At 41.9% G+C, this 18,980-nt stretch overlaps 1 protein-coding gene across 2 annotated transcripts in view; it reads left to right on the top strand.

Moving 5' to 3' along the window:
• Positions 1–10,859, top strand: part of ACOT12 (acyl-CoA thioesterase 12) — a 66,589-nt gene extending 55,730 nt beyond the window's left edge. For both annotated transcript variants that reach the window (XM_033179245.1, XM_033179246.1), the window contains 4 exons: positions 4,149–4,282; positions 7,756–7,884; positions 9,915–10,041; positions 10,311–10,859. In XM_033179245.1, coding sequence (XP_033035136.1) covers positions 4,149–4,282; positions 7,756–7,884; positions 9,915–10,041; positions 10,311–10,460 — 540 coding nt within the window. In that variant the 3' untranslated portion in view covers positions 10,461–10,859. The remainder of the gene's footprint in view (positions 1–4,148; positions 4,283–7,755; positions 7,885–9,914; positions 10,042–10,310) is intronic.
• The last annotated feature ends 8,121 nt before the right edge of the window (positions 10,860–18,980 follow it).

Consider the following 18,980-nt stretch of genomic DNA (forward strand, 5'->3'; position numbering starts at 1 on the left):
AAAAAAACTCACACTTTCCTCAAAGCCGGATCTGACAGCATCCACCTGTAGTCCCAGCTACTTGGGAATCTGAGGTAGAAGGATTGCTTGAGCCTAGGAATTTGAGGCCAGCCTGGGCAACATAAAATGACCTCATCTCTAAAAAAAAAAAAAAAAATCATGTTTTTTCCAGGTTTTCAATATAAATTAGATGGTAAAAATCTAAGATTGTAGTATGTGTGATGAAATTGGATAGGGCTTATGGTTTTAATTCATTTCATGTTTCATGTATAATGATAGAATTAATTGTAGTAGTAATACAAGGAGCAAAATGTATATTTTGGAAACATCACAAAGGTACGTGAAACAGCTGAAGAATAATTATAAGGTTGTTTATTAACAAGTGAGAGATTATAGTGCTTAAACCATAAAAGTCAGCTCTTACAGGCAATTCCAAGTAAGAGAAGACAGTTATATAGGGAGAACTTCAGAGAGGAGGCCATTCTTACCTCCTTGAAGACAGTGTCAGGAGTGGATTGCTGAGGGAGAAATAGGGCTTTCTAGGCAGTAGGTAGTTTGCGCCAAGTTCTCCTGGTGGAAATTAGCATTGCGTAGGAGACTGGCCTGACAGGAGTAGCTTTTTATTTAAGGAAGACCTGGGGATGTACTGGGAAAATTATGGAGAAAGCCAGAATGACATGAACCACCTGAAAACCTTTACACAGGACAGATCCCTAGTATAGGAAACAGACCAGAGGGGAGCTAGTCCCATGGAGCTGGGGGAGGGGCTGGGCCCAGAGCTCTGCCTCTCCGACCCCCACCCACTTGGCCCCCGTGGTCATGTCCAGATACCTCCAAGGAAAGTGAAGGCTCTGTAAAAACCACTTTTGCCCTCTTTCCCACAGTGTAGTCTCCAAAACATATTTGTCAATAGATGGTACAAAAATTCTCAAATTTTTGGTTGTTTCCTCTTGTACTGTTTGTTTTTTTGAGACAGAGTCTCACTGTGTTGCCCAGGTTGGAGTGCAGTGGCGTGATCTCGGTTCACTGCAACTCCCCTTCCCAGGTTCAAGGGATTCTCATGCCTCAGCCTCCCAAGTAGCTGGGACTACAGGCATGTGCCACCACCCCTGGATAATTTTTGTATTTTCAGTAGAGACAGGGTATAACCATGTTGGCCAGGTGGGTCTCAAACTCCTGATCTCAGGTGATCTGCCAGCCTTGGCCTCCCAAAGTGTTGGGATTGAAAGCCCTCTTATACTATTTGTATAAGACATTCAAATTCAAATTCAAAAAGAATCTTATTAAAATGAAAAAAAAGATATCACTAATAAAATGTTAGCAAGCTCCAGCAGATTTTCAGCCTACTTGCTTTAAGCTTCATTTCATAGAATAAAATTCTCCAACCATCAAATGATAAAGAAAACATTTGAGTTGGTATATTAGTTCATCCTCACATTGCTATAAAGAACTACCTGAGGCTGGGTGATTGTTAAAGAAAAGAGATTTAATTGGCCCACGGTTCCACAGGCTGCACAGGAAGCATGGCTGAGGAGGCCTCAGGAAACTTCCAATCATGGCAGAAGGTAAAGAGGAAGCAGGCACATCCTACATGGCTAGAGCAGGAGGAAGAGAGAGGGTGAGGAGCCACACACTTTCAAACAAGCAGATCTCATGAGAACTCACTGTCACAAGAACAGCAAGGGGGAAGTCCACTCCCATGATCCAGTCACCTCCCACCAGGTCCCTGCTTCAGCACTGGGGATTACAATTTGACATGAGATTTGGTTGAAATCACAAATCCAAACCATATCAGTTGGTTACGAATAAATAAATAAATAAATTGAATCTCTATATTCCCAACTAGGAAAGGTAATTCATATCCTTGGAGAACTGTTCCTGGAAAATGTTTTCACTAAGCAAAAGCTGGTCTTTCTTAGCAGGGTTTAAAGAGAACCAAAACTAACTACTGCATTTCTTTGTCTGCTTTGTTTGCATCAATATCATTGATTTAGACAGTACAGCAATGGGGACTTTCTGCTTCCCTCACCTTCTAGGGGAAAGATCAAAATCGAATTTGCTCATCCAGTACTGTACCTGACATTGGATAAGTCGAGTGAGCTCTGTAAGGGCAGAATTCAGTGGTGGTGGTTACAACTTAGCTTGATGTTTGATTTGGCTCCATGATAGGAAACAGAAGCATGTGACTGCAGCCTGAGGAGCAGCCACCTAGGAAAGTGCTGTATTCGTTTCCTAGGGCTGCTATAACAGAGGACCACAAACTGGGTAGTGGACACAGTAGAAATCTATTGTCTCACAGTTCTGGAAGCTGGTAGCCTGAAACCAAGATGTCAACAGGGTTGCTTCTTTCTGAGCCTGTGAGGGACAATCTGTTCCATGCTTGTCTCCTAGCTGCTGGTGATTTTCTGGCAGTCTTCGGCACTCCTTGGCTTATAGAAACATTGCTGGATCTCTACCTTTGTCATCACATGTGTTCTCCTTGTAAGCATGTCTATGTCCAATGTCCCTTTTTAACAAGGGTGCCAGTCATATTGGATTAGGGGTCCATCCTACCACAGTACAACCTCATCTTGATTAATTACATCTGCAAGAACCCTATTTCCATATAAGGTCAGATTCTGAGGTAGAGGAAGTTGGGACTACAGCACATGAATTTGGGGGTGGAAGGGTAGAGACATAATTCAACTCTTAATAAGTGCTCAGCACAATATTGCATCCCACTCCATCTCGTTCCACCAGAATGGAGCATGGCTGACCCAAGGCCAGAATAGGACTGGCACTATGGAGTTCACCCTGGCAACTTGCCCTCAGCTCCTCTGAGATTGCAGAGCCCCAGCAGCCCATCCTAGAGCCACTTGCCCACCAAGCACTGATTGGATGACGGATAAATCTGATAATTTCTCTGGATATACACCAATGAACCTCCTTCAACTCCCCCTGTGCTGGGGGCAAAGTTAGGCATGCCCATGCTAAGTAGGGCGAGTCTCACCAGCCACCTGGAGCCCCATCTGTAGTTTTCTTGGTGTTTGATAAGTGCTGACAGCCTCGATCATGTCTTCCTTTGCAGGCTGGATTTAAAGGGAAGCTTGGAAGCAAGTTCAATTGGAGAGGTTAAATGATATAAGCAAATAATCACTTGTGTCTGAGCTGCTTGTAGTTAATTTCTCATTTCTTCCTTCTCTTATTGATAATATTTATATTTAAATAAAGGTTTCTCCTTTACAGCCTGATTTTTTTCCATCTGCTTGATTCCTGCAGTGAAGTCCTAACCCCATATTTGTTTGTTTTCTCACAGCTTGTTGCCATGGGAAATGGTTATAAGGTAGCAAATTTCAACACTAGCTTCAAAGTATCCTGAAAGAGAAAAGAAAATGAGAAGGATAGAAATGTTTTCTTAGCTGAACACACATCTCTGATTATTGTCAAAAACACAGTAGAAGAAAAGCTCAGAGTAGCACGGGATGCATTCATGCTTAAGTATATGTCAAATGGCTCCCCAAGGCATGCCTCCTCTTACCTAAGGAATAATGTGCATTAGGAAACCAGGAACTGGCCCTTCAGAAGGATGATCCAGCCACAGTGATTCAGAAACGAAAGGATGCTTCGTGCTGAGGAAATATGGTGCTCCAGGGGCCCTGCTGAGAGGCTGAGATGGTTCTAGAGGTGGTTGACTCAGTTCCTGGATCCCCTCAGCCCACTTGAAGACATGCCTGACATCCTGGGAAAGTGTCCTAAGCTATAGCCTTGACTGCGCTCTTTTGAGGGAGATGAGGTGCTGACCTGCCTGGCAGTCTGGTGATATTTTCTTTTTTTGCCTCAGTAGAGGCAGGGAAACATCACAAAGAGACAAGGAGAGAAAGGTCTAGGTTTTTACATTTTTCATGAGAAAAAAAAAACTGTTGTGCAATAATTAAATAGCCCACCCTCAAGTCACACATTGTTTAGAGGACACGGGACTACAGCATCCTGGACAGACTTCTAGACATCCCAGTATTTGAAGAGAAATTGCCATGCGGCTTCAATTTCATCCAGGAAATAAGATGCCTTAGTTACTGCAATTGGTCTTTGACTACATATATATGCATATGGTTTCTAAAGTAAAAGCATCCGTTTTCTTTTGTAATGTAATTTTTTTTGTTGTCTTTTAGATAAAAATATATACTCTGGAAGAGCATGATGTTTTATCTGTTTGGGTTGAAAAGCACGTGGGAAGTCCAGCACATTTGGCTTATCGTCTCTTGTCTGACTTTACAAAGCGACCTTTGTGGGACCCCCATTATGTGTAAGAACAAACTTAAAAATTTTTCTCAATCAACCTTGACATCATGTAAAAGATCATCTCCATATTGCAGTCCGTCTCCACCGTCCAGCATGTGACCCATTGTTTAAAGAGTATTTTTAAAAGTTTGGCCGGGCACGGTGGCTCAAGCCTGTAATCCCAGCACTTTGGGAGGCCGAGACGGGCGGATCACAAGGTCAGGAGATCGAGACCATCCTGGCTAACACGGTGAAACCCCGTCTCTACTAAAAAATACAAAAAAAAAAACTAGCCGGGCGAGGTGGCGGGCGCCTGTAGTCCCAGCTACTCGGAGGCTGAGGCAGGAGAATGGCATAAACCCGGGAGGCAGAGCTTGCAGTGAGCTGAGAACCGGCCACTGCACTCCAGCCCGGGCGACAGAGCAAGACTCCGTCTCAAAAAAAATAAAATAAAACAAAAGTTTGGCCGGGCATAGCACTTTGGGAGGCTGAGGCAGGTGGATAGTTGAGCCCAGGAGTTCAAGACCAGCCTGGGCAACATGGTGAAAGCCTCTCTGTAAAATACACAAAAATTAGCTGGACATGGTGGCGCATGCTTGTAGTCCTAGCTACTCGGGAGGCCCAGGTGGGAGGATTGCATGAGTCTTGGAGGTCAAAGCTGCAGTGAGCCAAGATCACACGACTGCACTGTAGCCTGGGTGACACAGGAGACCCTGTCAAAAATTAAAATAAAAATAAAGTTTGCTCTGGACAGAATACTGCATCAGGTGATATTGAGAGACACAAAACAAAAATTATGCTCACTTATCATCTATATTGAGTTGACCTGCTTTACCCACATCTATTGTAATTCTACCAGTAACTTCAAGGTCGATATTATTTCCATTTAAGAGGTTCTGAGACTTGCCAAGATTGCACAGACAATAAAGTGATGGAACCCATATTGGAACCCAAGTCTGTCATGCTCTGAATTTTACACTCTTCTACTTTAATATGCAACCTCATTGCTCTTGAGGAAGTGATTATCCACTTGTCCTGCCTACTCTCAATATTTCATTGGCAGTTCCTTACTTCTCTGTGAAGCAACCCTCCCTGGTGAGAAGCTAAGACAGCAAGCTGTGCAAGCCCCGAGGTGAAAAGCATGCCTTCCTGCTCCCCCTCCTGATGATGTCCCTGCTGGTGTTAGCCTACATCTCCTACTCCTGCTACTCCCTGTCTCCCACATCCCTAATCCAATCTCCTCCACTCCCCGGCCCTTTCCTGGAACACAGTACAGCGCTGTGCACCCTGCCAACTGCACTGATGGGGACCAGCTGCACTGAGGCCCAGCCACCTTGGCTATAGCACCCCACAGGGCTTCATGGCCACCTTGTTGACATGGAAGGGTTGGTGAGATGGGCTTCCTATTATGTTAAGTGTTTCCTAATCTTGACAAGATAGAGGCTCATCTTTAAATTTTCTAAAACTCACTGTGATGGAGATTTAGAAATACCATTAATAGATGATTTAATACCACTAAAGTGAAACATCTCTAAGGTCATGTGTTACATTTGCACAGATGCTAGAGTTTAAATGGGAGGAGTTCCCTTATCCTCCTGGTAGGGCCTGCGAGAGGGGTGTGGCTTGTTTCTTCATGCTGCTCAAACCCCTAGAGGGATCATGCAGACACTTAAGTCGTGGGGAGCGTTTTTTGGGCTCCGACCCCATGGCAGCATCTAGGGTTGAGTGTTTATGGCTCCGGAAGCCCCAGTGGGTGTGTGTTGTGATGTGCTCTTTCAGTTTTGCTGTCTGCAGACAGCTTGTGTTAATCAGCTCAGTTAGACCCTCTGCCTTATCGCAAGGACAGAGGGCTTTCTGTATCCTGGATTCTTGCCTTAGTGTACTGGGAAAAACGGCTCACACGTGGCCTTGGAGGATGGGTGCAAGGTTTTGACTGGTGGAAGTTGCTCTTAGCAAGATGGATGGGGAGCCAGAAGGAGGATAGAGTTGGAAGGTGGTGTTCTTCTGGAGTCAGGCTGCCCAGCCACCAGACTCTATCCCTGACTGCCACCACCCCTGACCAAATTCCATGTCTTTCCACCATCGATGGCCTGCCAGCATCTGCTGGTGTGCTCTTCTGTTCCTCTCAACATCCAGCCCGCTAGGCTGGATATGCCCGCTAGGGTCTCGGGTTTTTTATGGGCACAGGATGTAGGGTGTGGTGGGCCAAAAGGTAACTTTTGGGGTGTGAAAACAGAAATGCCTGTCCTCATTTAGGTCTGTGGGCACAGGCCCGAGGGTGGAGCCCTCACCAGTGACCCTTCCCTTCTCTATCCAACACTTCCCTGCCCACCTCCCATATCAGAATGATACGTCATGGTTAATGTTATCACAATAAATCATTCTGAGAGAAGGGGAACACTTCTCAATTTTCTTGCATCAGTTTAGTAGATACTCTACTAGTACAAAGCTTTTAGGAATAACAATGCCTAAACTTTGCTGTTAATGCTTTAAAAATGTTTCTCCCACTATTCTCTGTCACTTGACATTCTGGCCAAATTGAAGTTGAACAAATGGGAGAATGAATGAATGAATTCTTATTCAACTAACTTTTCTTATACATCTACTATGATTCAGGTGTTTTAGCTGAATCCTTGCAATAACCCCACGTATCATTATCTACATTTTATAGATGAAAAAATAAATTGACTTGCCTAACACAACTTATGTAGCGAGTAAGTGGCAATCTGGGAGTCAAAAGAGAGTTGTGTGACTCCAAAGCTAGTGCTGTTTCCAGTACGCTACATTTCTTTATCTATATAAACAATCCTTCTTGGACTGACTATATGATTTACGAGTCCTCACAATGTTTTTACTTGATCCTAGCGAAAAATAATTTTGTGCAAAACAGCTCAATGCCTTTCACTGAAGTATCGAGAATTATGAACTTGAAGTCAGATGGCCACCATCCTCTATCACTTGCAGAATTATTCCTTCTAATCAAAGAGCTCTTGTGTTTTTTGTTTGTTTGTTGTGGCTTTTTTTTTCTTTTTTTTTTTGAGATAGGATCTCATTGTGTCACCCAAGTTGGAGTGCAGTGGCACAATCATGGATCACTGCAACCTCAAGCTCTCAGGCTCAAGTGATATTCCCACCTCAACCCCTGGAGTAGCTGGGACTACAGGCATGCACCATCACACCCAGCTAATTTTAAAAAATGTTTTTTGTAAAGATAAGGTTTTGCAAGTTTGCCCAGGCTGGTCCTGAACTCCTGGCCTCAAGTGATCCTCCCACCTCGACCTCCCAAGGTGTTAGGATTACAGACATGCCACTGTGCCCAGCCTCAAAGAGCTCTTCTAAAGACAGACTTGAGCAATAATGCTGGCTTTTAGGGGGATGATTAGGTGAGCTGAAGGGGCAAATAAGGATACCAATAATGAGATTATATAAGCAAATAAAGGAAGTGAATGCCTTACCAGGTAGAAAGTATAGCTGCTTTTCACTGTTCTGTATACACAGGTCCTGTGAAGTCATAGACTGGGTGAGTGAAGATGATCAGCTGTGTCACATCACCTGTCCTATGCTGAATGATGACAAACCCAAAGACTTGGTAGTACTCATATCACGAAGAAAACCTCTCAAAGATGGGTGAGTATATGCAGTTCAAGCGTTCTATCACTATTTCATAGTATAGAATAGAAATTAAAAGTTGATGTGAAAGCCTGTAATCCCAGCACTTTCGGAGGCTGAAGCGGGTGGATCACGAGGTCAGGAGATTGAGACCATCCTGGCTAACACGGTGAAACCCCATCTCTACTAAAAATACAAAAAATCAGCTGGGCGTGGTGGCGGGTGCCTGTAGTCCCAGCTACTTGGGAGGCTGAGGCAGGAGAATGGCGTGAACCCGGAAGGCAGAGCTTGCAGTGAGCCGAGATGGCGCCACTGCACTCCAGCCTGGGTGACAGAGCTAGACTCCGTCTCAAAAAAAAAAAATTTGGTGTGAAAATAAGGAAGTCTGTGTAGATATTTCTGCTCTTGAATTATGTTCATTTGAATTATACCTAGATGAATCTTTAGCTATTATTTTAAAAATTAACAGTCATCTATTAAGTGCCAGCTGTTTGCAAAGTACAATGCAAGAATCCTGAAGTAGTTCCTTTTCCTATGTAGATGTAAAACTGGTATTCAGTAAACCTTTGAAACTGGTATTCAGTAAACCTTTGAAACATACCATGATTAGTAAAAAATGCAGTGAAAGCCAAATAAGACACCGGGAATTGGTTTAGAATTCACCAAGGCTTGATTGTGCTAGACATCCACTATGGCTGGCTGTCAGCTTGGGGCTGTTGATCAGAGGACCCAGACATGGTTTTTCCATGTACACTGAACTGCTCAGAGCATGGCAGCTAGCTTCTAAGAGGAAGTGTCCCAAATAATCCCACACACATGTGAGTATTAACAGATGTTCAGTGTCATATCATTTATTATGTCAAAAGATACTAGAAACAAATGGAAAATCCATCTTATAAATTATGGTAGATCCATACTACAAAGTATTGTACCATCATTAAAAAGGATGAAGCAGCTATAATGGGACTGATAGAGAAACACCTCCAAAGATTTATTGCTAGATGAAAAATCAAATTGTAGTCGATATTTGTAAAATGATATTTATGTAAAAAATTTTGTGTGCATTTGTTTATATAAATATTCTTATACATTTATTTTTATACAATAAAATGTTAAGAGTGGTCACTTCTAGGGTGGAGAATAGCATGGGAGTGCAGTTGGACTGGAGGAAGATTTTTATTTTGTAGCCTACAGAGTTCTCTATTGTTGAGAGTTTTTCTTTTAACAACGATGGGTATTGTTTTTATTATTATTATTATTTTAGATGGTGTTTTGCTCTTGTTGCCCAGGCTAGAGTGCAATGGCACAATCTCAGCTCAGTGTAACCTCTGCCTCCTAGGTTCAAACGATTCTTCTGCCTCAGCCTTCCAAGTAGCTGGGATTACAGGCATGCGCCACCATGCTCAGCTAATTTTATATTTTTAGTAGAGATGGGATTTCTCCATGTTGGTCAGGCTGGTCTCGAACTCCCACCCTCAGGTGATCTGCCGGCCTCAGCCTCCCAAAGTGCTGGGATTACAGGCGTGAACCACTGCACCCGGCCTGTTTTTTTAATTTAAAAAGGAAAGGAGGCCGGGCGCGGTGGCTCAAGCCTGTAATCCCAGCACTTTGGGAGGCCGAGACGGGTGGGTCACGAGGTCAGGAGATCGAGACCATCCCGGCTAACATGGTGAAACCCCGTCTCTACTAAAAAACACAAAAAACTGGCTGAGCGAGATGGTGGGCGCCTGTAGTCCCAGCTACTCGGGAGGCTGAGGCAGGAGAATGGCGTAAACCCGGGAGGCGGAGCTTGCAGTGAGCTGAGATCGGGCCACTGCGCTCCAGCCCGGGCGACAGAGCGAGACTCAGTCTCAAAAAAAAAAAAAAAAAAGGAAAGGAGGCTGAAATTACAACCCTGTAGGGCACAATAAAACTGCAGTTGGTGGTTGACTCCAGCTTCTCGTAGTTTCACTTCTACCTGTATAAATAAATTGGGTTAACTATAGGGATTTATTTTCTAACAACTATTCTTTATTTCTCACAAGAGCTTAGAAAATGTCTTCTTTCAGTAACACTTACACAGTGGCAGTGAAGTCGGTCATTTTGCCATCGGTCCCCCCATCTCCACAGTACATCAGAAGTGAAATCATATGTGCTGGATTTCTCATCCATGCTATTGACAGCAATTCATGCATTGTAAGTTTGATGAAACATCTGTGATTAACTGGCTCTGCAAGATAGAGAAAAATCCCTTAATTTACCCAGATGTCCTAATTAATTGTAATCTTGTAATTTGTGTCCACACTATGGGAATCCTAAGATCATCCTTTCAGATCATCTATTCCAGAAGGTACCCCAGAAGATTAGGGTCTTAGTCTCCCCTACACCAGCAAGACTCAGATCCTTGCTTGAAAAAGCTCCAAGTCAATAAGAAATTAAAATATTGTACTTTCTTTTTGAAACAGGTAAATTACTTTAACCATATTTCTGCTAGCATCCTTCCTTACTTTGCTGGAAATCTTGGTGGCTGGTCGAAATCCATTGAAGAAACAGCAGCCTCTTGTATACAGTTCTTAGAGAATCCTCCTGATGATGGGTTTATAAGCACATTTTAAATGGTCAACTTTCAGTTACCGGTAATTTAATTTCCCACTTTTAATTCCAGACACACTTAACCCTGACATTTGTCAAGCTTTTGGGCCACAAAATAATTAATATAAGCCTAAGCAAAATGCAGTGAAAAAGTTAAAAGACAAAATGCATCTTAAGTCAAATACCAGTGATTTGGATTAGCATTAAAAGAGCTTTAAAATTCTGTTTTAAGTCATCTGTGGCTCTGCCTCTTCCAGGGGCACAGATAGTGGAAAATTGCCTGTATGCAATACTATGTGTTCTATAAAATGGCATGAATTTAGTTTAAATTAGCATAAATATTTTTAGGTTACAGAGTGAAACGTGTGTTCTGTGTGAAATTCCAAAAAAAAATTATAAAATCTAAAATGATGATTTGCTAAGTTGACTTGTTGATTAATGTATGGCATTCTTCCTTGTGCAGCAGGTATCTATATGTCAGGAGCGTTTGACAAGATGTATTACATAGTCTAGAGATTTAAATTGGGGAGACATTAAAACATAATGGAATCCAACCAATTTTAGTAATAAGAACAACTTTACTAGTGTCATTTAACATATATTCCAGGTGGCTGACCAATTTAGTGTCTATTGCTCTATATACACACACAAGGTACCTGCAAAATGTAATATTACAGAGAAAGAGAATATTGACTGAGATCTCTTTCATAACCGTTACATTTGCACTTTATTCTGTAGACTTCAACATTCATTATTCTCCTCTGTCTGTGATTTGTCTTAACTCATGAGACAAGCCAGAATATGGCAAGCTAGCCTCCTCTGAAGGACATGTTTTAAAAGTTGAAGGAGTCTCCATTATTGGTGGGCACACTTAACAGGTTAGATGCATCCTGCTGTTAGTTTGCTAAAGTTCTACCTCTGCTCCCCCTACCCACCCTCACCCATCTCTTCACACAAGGTAAGCCTGGTTATAATTATTTGTATTTTTCCTGTGCCAGCAAGTTTTCATTTACATGAACTTTGGACTGTTCTGCAATTTTATACATTAACATTTATATACATAAGAAGAGTGGATATGTGGATTAAAATAATTACATATTACAGAAGTAGAAATGGTTTTGAGAATATTTTTACATTTTGAAAAAGTCAACAAAATTAGTAATGAAGAGGTTACGTTAAACTAAAATTTCAGACCTCACCTACAATTGAGACACTTCCAAATGCCGTCTGCCTAGCCTAAGTCTTTGCATTTACATTTTTTGAAATGTTTTCCTGACTGGTAATGGAAACATTGTGAAGTTAAAGGAGTAGAGTGATGATAGCTGGATCACTCTGAGACGTAAAGATGTTGCCCACTCTAATTTACAACAGAGGCATAGTCTATTCCTGCATTACCCAATATGTGTCATTAAATAGCACTAGCCACATGTGCTATTTAATTAAAATTAAATAAATTTCAAAAATAAATTCTCCCACCATACTAGCCCCAATACAAGTATTATTAGTCACCTGTGGTTAGTGGCTATCATATTGGACTATACAGATATAGAATATTTCCATAATCACAGAAGATTTTTAGTGCTGTTCTATTCAGTTTATCCCAGTCTTAACAATAATGCAGACAGGTCCTGTTTTCCCATTTTCACCTATCTTAGTGCCAAACAATCCCTTCTACCCCCCCCTTTTTTTTTTAAATATATTTCACTTTTATGTTTCTGAACAAAAACACAGGACTCATCCACCTGGCTCTTTCTTGGATCATTTGGCATATCCTGAATTGAAGAGCTCATTTTCAGGACCACTAGACTTTAGAGATACTAAATGAGCATGGCGAGAAGATAAGATAGCAATGCATTTAGGCTCTCCTTAGGGCATTTCCAAAAGTTTGAAATCTATTGTCTGAAACAATGACGAAATTAACTAAGGTGTTCCAGTTGTAAAATGTAATAACAGCTCTTAAGCTTGCATTTTCTTTTTTATTAGGAATATGCTCACTCTTTCATTCATTCAGATATTTACTGAGAACTTACTTTGTGCTAGACACATCTTAGGCACTGCGGGTTCAGCAAGAAACAGAAGCATACTCTGTTCACATCATAAATAAAATTAATATAGAATATTAGAAGATACGTTATAAGGAAAAATTAAGCAGGGTAAAGAGGAAGAGTGCCGGGGAAGGGTTGGGGGTGGTGGTTGATATTTTAAGTAGGGTGGTCCACGTAGGCTTCCTTGAGGGACATTTAAGCAAAAGCCTGCAGGCAGAGAGGGAGTGAGCTGAGGATCTCTGGATGCAGCATGCTTCCTACTGAGGGACTAGCCAAGGCAAAGTCCCTAAGCAGGGAGTGTTTCTGGCACATTGTAGGAAAGAAAAGAACCTGGTGAGACTTCAACAGAGCGAGAGACAATTAAAGACAGCTGAATTAAAGATCATCTTCCCCTACTCTCTTTGATGTCCAGGCTTGAAGCAAACGCGTTTGCTCTAAGGGTAAGCAGCTAAGTTAGTTCATCAGCAGTCAGCCCCCTGGAGACTCAGGACAGAGGAAACCTAAAAAAATGTAGTCACACTGATTTTTTTCCTTTGGAGTGTCAAAGTATCCTTAAGGGATACTCAAAATTTCATGCTGTTTTTTGATAGTAAGGGTTTTCAAGTGCTTCTAACAGGACCGAAAGCTTTTTGATTAAGAAAGGAAACTCAGCCGGCTGCGGTGGCTCATGCCTGTAATCCCAGCACTTTGGGAGGCCGAGGTGGGTAGATCACCTGAGGTCAGGAGTTTGAGACCAGCCTGGGCAACATGGTGAAACCCCGTCTCTACTGAAAATACAAAAATTCGCTGCATGTGGTAGTGCCCACCTGTAATCCCAGCTACTCAGGAGGCTGAGGCAGGAGAATTGCTTGAACCTGGGAGGTGAAGTTTGTAGTTTGCAGAGATTGTGCCACTGCACTCCGGCCTGGGCAACAGAGCGAGACTCTGTCTCAACAAAAGAAAAAGGAAGCTCATTCCTATTCTTCCTAGTTTCAATGCAATCTAGTTACTAATCTGCATTCAGTTTCTCTATTTTTGTTTTAGGAAAAAAATCCAGTGAAAAAAATGGGAAAATGGATCAGAATATAGTTTACCCTGTACTCAAACATCTTTAGGAAATGAACAATTTTAATAAATAATGGAAATAAACCAGTATATACGTGTGTATGTATATATATACACACACACACGCACACGCACATATATATAATCATGTGGTTTTGTTTATATTTCTTATTAAACATTTCAGAAATAAGCTTAGACATTTTTACTGGCATAGTTATAAGGATAGTCTTGAAAATATATGTTGATACTATCATATTTGGGATTAAGTTAAAAAAAAGAAAATATATGTTGAAAAATACATATAAAGGAATAAGTCTTGTGGTTTAGAGTAAATTATTAAAATAAGAACTATTAAGTTTGTTCATAATTTATTTCCCCTTTCCAAAGTATTAAAACTATGGGGACAGGCAGCTCCCCATGAGCCCTGGGTGGTCTTGCACATTCTTGCTGAGTATGCCAGGCCATAGGACTCATCTGTCTCCCAATTCTGAGCAATTTCTGTAGCTAGTCCCATAGACAACTAAGTAGGTTAAGGTGACCACAGCATGACTTCAGTGTAACTGCTCACTCTCTGGGCAGAGGAGGCCTGGCTTGTTTGCTGCCTGCTGCAGTGCTTGCTACTTGCTCGAAAAGTTATGGGCCTTTGGTTCCTCAGCTGTGACACAAGCCCAATATGTCTGCAGCATTCACTATGCCCATCTTGTCACTTCTGTGGGACTTGGAGGGAAAAGAAAGCAACACAAATATGCTAATACTTATGCTGCTTGCTGTGTCATGAGTAATACAGTCCTTCATCTCTGAACCAAAAGTCTTGTGTCTTTTGTCTACATCCACAAAACAATAAGAGATTAACTGAGAGTCTTAAGACTCAGCCGGGCGTGGTGGCTCACCCATGTAATCCCAGCACTTTGGCAGGGCGAGGCGGGCGGATCACCTGAGGTGAGGAGCTTGAGACCAGCCTGACCAACATGGAGAAACCCCATCTCTACTAAAAATACAAAGTTAGCCAGATGTGGTGGTACACGCCTGTAATCCCAGCTACTCAGGAGGCTGAGGCAGAAGAATGTTTGAACCCAGGAGGTGGAGGTTACAGTGAGCCGAGATCGTGCCAATGCACTCCAGCTTGGCAACAGGGTGAGACTCCGTCTCAAAAAAAAAAAAAGGAATCTCAGGGTCGGGTGTACAGTGGCTCATGCCTATAATCCAAGCACTTTTGGAGGCTGAGGCACGAGGATCACTTGAGCCCAGTTTGAGACCAGCCTGGGCAACATAGCAAGACTCCATCTCTATGAAAAATGAAAAAATCAACCAGGCATGGTGGTGCATGCGTGTAGTCCCAGCCACTTGGGAGGCTGAGGTGGGAGGATTGCTTGAGCCCCGGAGTCATGGCTGCAGTGAGCCATGATCATGCCCCTACACTCCAGCCTGGGAGACAGAGTGAGACACTGTGAAACACTGTCTCTAAAAAGAGAAAGCAAGACTCTCAAACCCTTCACAGTTATTGACAGTAAACCATCTCCAGATTCAAAAGTCAGAGAAATCTGATATTAAAAATGCCTTTCTCATTTTACACCTGCAAAGATGAAGCACCCTATAAAAACTGCATACCTGATACCACCTTTCACATCCAATTTAGTGATATTTTGGGGATACTGAAAATAGATTAGAAAAAAACTATTTTTATCACTGGACACAATTCATTCCTGCTTTACATACCCCCCTTGTTTCCTTGTCCGGCTTAGATTCTGTGGTCCATCATTATAATCACTCCCTGGAAAACACTGCACCTCTGTCCTTTCATTCAGCTTCTCTGACAAAAACCCCAAATGTGGCTAAATTAAACTGTTCATAATACTTCATTCCTGCACAGAGCAGGTGGAAATTGTGTACTGGTCTCACTTTAAGTTCATGACCACAGATTTTAAAAGGGTGCTTAGGACGCTGGTAATTCTACTCCATTCCCCGGATGTTTGCTATTTCACACTGAGTCCTCTTCCCTCAAGCTTCTCATGTCTCTTACCCTGACTCAGGTCATGAACTTCAAAGAATATTCATTAAGAAAATATAAACCATCAGGCAGGAGTCTTCTCCTGTTCCCATCCATGCACCTTTCACCTCTTTGCCTTTTCTCCTATTATAATGGATGAAATATCTCTACCCCTAGCAGAGAACAATTTCTCTCACCTTCTCCAGGACTGCCCTCCATCAGTTCTCTTTTTTCTCTGCTTCAGGAGTTTCTTTACCTCCATTGGATTAATTTCCATAACCACTGGTATCCCTTATAACAAAATAAAATGATACGTTTTCTGGATGCATTTCCTAAATCCCACCCCATCTCTATTCCAGTGGTCTATAGAGGTGGTCGTCACACCTTTATTTTATTTACCTGACTATACTCCCATCTGCACTACTCCACAATATTTCTATTATCAGGATCAACTATGTCTTTTCTATTGCCAAATCTAATGGCCCTGTTCTTGACTTAGTCTCTGAGCAGCCTTCAGTGAAGTTGACTCCTTGCTTCTTTTTGCAACATTTTCTCTTCTTGACTTCCATGACATCACACTCTTAGAATCCCTCCTACGTCACTAATTCCATTTTTAAAGCCTTTTATTGTGGTTCTTCCTCTTCCATCAGACCTCTCAAAATTAGGTTACCCTAGGGCTCTGGCCTTGGCCTCTTCTCCTCTATCTCTGTTCCTCAGTGGGTCTAAACCAGTATCTGGGTTTTAAAAGCCATCTATTTACCAGGAATTCCCACCTCTATATCTCCAGGCTTAATTTCTCCTGAACTTCATACTTGTATATTTAAGTACTTATTTGATATTTCCATTAGGACAATAGTCATCTCAAAGTCAATATTTCCAAAACAGACCACCCGATTCTGCCACCTTTTCCTCCACAAATTCCCTTTCCTTCAGCAAACTCTATTGGATCTTTGCCAAAAATATAACCAGAACCTTACTACTTCTTACCAATTTTACCACTAAAGCCTTAATCCAAAACACTATCTTCTCTCATCTGGATTATAACCTATCTTCCCTGCCTGGCACAGTGGCTCACGCATGTAATCCCAGCACTTTGGGGGGCCAAGGCGAGTGGATTACCTGAGGTCAAGAGTTTGAGACCAGGCTGGCCAACATGGTGAAACTTTGTCTCTACTAAAAAACAAAAATTAGCTGGGCTTGGTGGCACATGCCTGTAATCCCAGCTGCTTGGGAGGCTGAGGCAGAAGAATTGCTCGAGCCCAGGAGATGGAGGTTGCAGTGAGCTGAGATAGTGCCACTGTACCCCAGCCTTGCCAACAGAGCGAGACTCTGTCTCAAAAAAAAAAAAAAAATATATATATATATATATATATATAAAACCTATCTTCCCATTTCTTTTTTTTGCTCCTCTCTTCATTCTACTTTCAACCCAGTACCTGATCATGTCACATTTCTCCTCAAAACCCATTAACAATTTTGCATATCACAGAGCAAGAGCCACAGTCTCATAATGATCTATAAGGGTCTGTGTGGTAGATTAGGTGACTATTCAGAACTATTCATTCTATCACCTTTCATTCATGAATGGAGTATACTTTCCTACTTCTTGTCACTTGACCATGTGACACATCAATGTTAGCAGACATGCAACCAAAGGCTTGAAAGGTATTTTTGCAACGGACTTTCCTTCTTGCATCTCTGCCACTGTCATGAGAAAAACATGCCAAGATTAGTCTGATGGTCCCAGGAAAGGGAAGAGAGACACGTGGAACAGAGCTGCTTCATCTGAGCCCAGCTTAGTTCAGCCCAACCCAAACTGAACTGCAGATGGATGTGGACAAGCCCAACTAGGTTTTGCAGGGCTGTCTAGGCATGCCCAGCCTAGATCTCTGACCCACAGACATGAGCTAAATAAATGGTTATTCTTGTATGCTTTTGAGATTTTGTGATTGTTACTTAGCAGAAACTGATAGAGCCTGCAGGATCGGAGCTTTGTTGACTATACAATCTTTTACTAGATTTTCCTTCATTCTTTTCTAGCCATATTGGTCTCTTTGCTGTTTTGTTTTTTTGGTGTTTTTTATTTTTCTTTTTGCAATACCAGGCATGCTCATTCCTCAGTATAATTGCATTTATCTATTCCCTTACCTCAGGATACCCAAGATGATACGCTTTGGCTGTGTCCCCACTCAAATCTCACCTTGAATTGTAAGACCTATAATCCCCACCTGTCAAGGGCAGGACCAGGTGGAGGAGGTAATTGAATCATGGGGCGGATTCTTCCGTGCTGTTCTCATGAAAGTGAATGAGTCTCGCGAGATCTGATGGTTTTATAAGCATCTGGCATTTCACCTGCTGCTACCCACTCCATCCTGCCGCCCTGTGAAGAAGGTGCTTGCTTGTCCTTTTCCTTCCACCATGATTTTAAGTTCCCTGAGGCCTCCTCAGCTATGCAGAACTGTGAGTAATTAAACCTCTTTCCTTTATAAATTACTCTCTCAGGTATTTCTTCATAGCAGTACTGGGAGAATGGACTAATACATCAAGGCTTACTCCCTCGTCCCTCACCTCCTTTTGGTCTATCCTCAAAGCCTATCTTATAAAAGAGGCCTTTCCTAAGCCCCTTATTTAAAATCAACCCCCCACCCCAAATTCCCTTTTTCTGTTTAATTCTTGTTATCTAACATGTATCTTTTTTTTTTTTTTTTTGAGGCAGAGTCCCTCTTGTTGCCCAGGCTGGAGTGCAATGGTGCCATCTTGGCTCACTGCAACTTCTGCCTTCTGGTTTCAAGCAATTCTCCCACCTCAGCCTCTGGAGTAGCTGGGATTACAGGTGCCCAGTTAATTTTTGTATTTTTAGTATAGGTTGGGTTTCACCATGTTGGTGGTTTCAAACTCCTGACCTCTTGATCTGCCCGCGTCTGCCTCCCAAAGTGCTGGGATTACAGGCATGAGTCACCATGCCAGATACATATATCTTTTGTATTTTTTTTTTGTCTGTCATCCCCAATTAGAATGTAAGCTTCATGAGAACCAAAATTTTCATTTTATTCATTGCTGTATCCCCAGTGTTAGTATGTTTCCTGGCACATAATAGGTATTCAATTAAATTTTCTTTGAATAAAACTTGTCTTCCCCAGCTCAGGACAAAATCTAAAAGTTTAAAATTTATTTGTATTTTTTTTTTCTTTTCACAAGAACAATACAGAAGGATTTTGTAATACTTTAGCTTTATACTACTATTTACAAGTTACACATTACTTTTATACTTTTAGTAATATTTATTTCAATTTGTCTACATATATACCAGTATGGTTGCTTACCATTCTTTCTTGCATCTTAGAGTTTACATCTTATGTAACTTCACTTCTGCCCAAAGTATAACATTGAGAATTTTCTTTAGGAGCTATTGGTGGTACATTTTAAAAATTTACCTTTGAAGGACTTCTCCTTCTCCTCCTCCTCCT

This window comes from Trachypithecus francoisi, unplaced genomic scaffold, assembly GCF_009764315.1.
Source record: "Trachypithecus francoisi isolate TF-2019V2 unplaced genomic scaffold, Tfra_2.0 Lachesis_group2, whole genome shotgun sequence".
In the NCBI taxonomy this organism is placed as follows: domain Eukaryota; kingdom Metazoa; phylum Chordata; class Mammalia; order Primates; family Cercopithecidae; genus Trachypithecus; species Trachypithecus francoisi.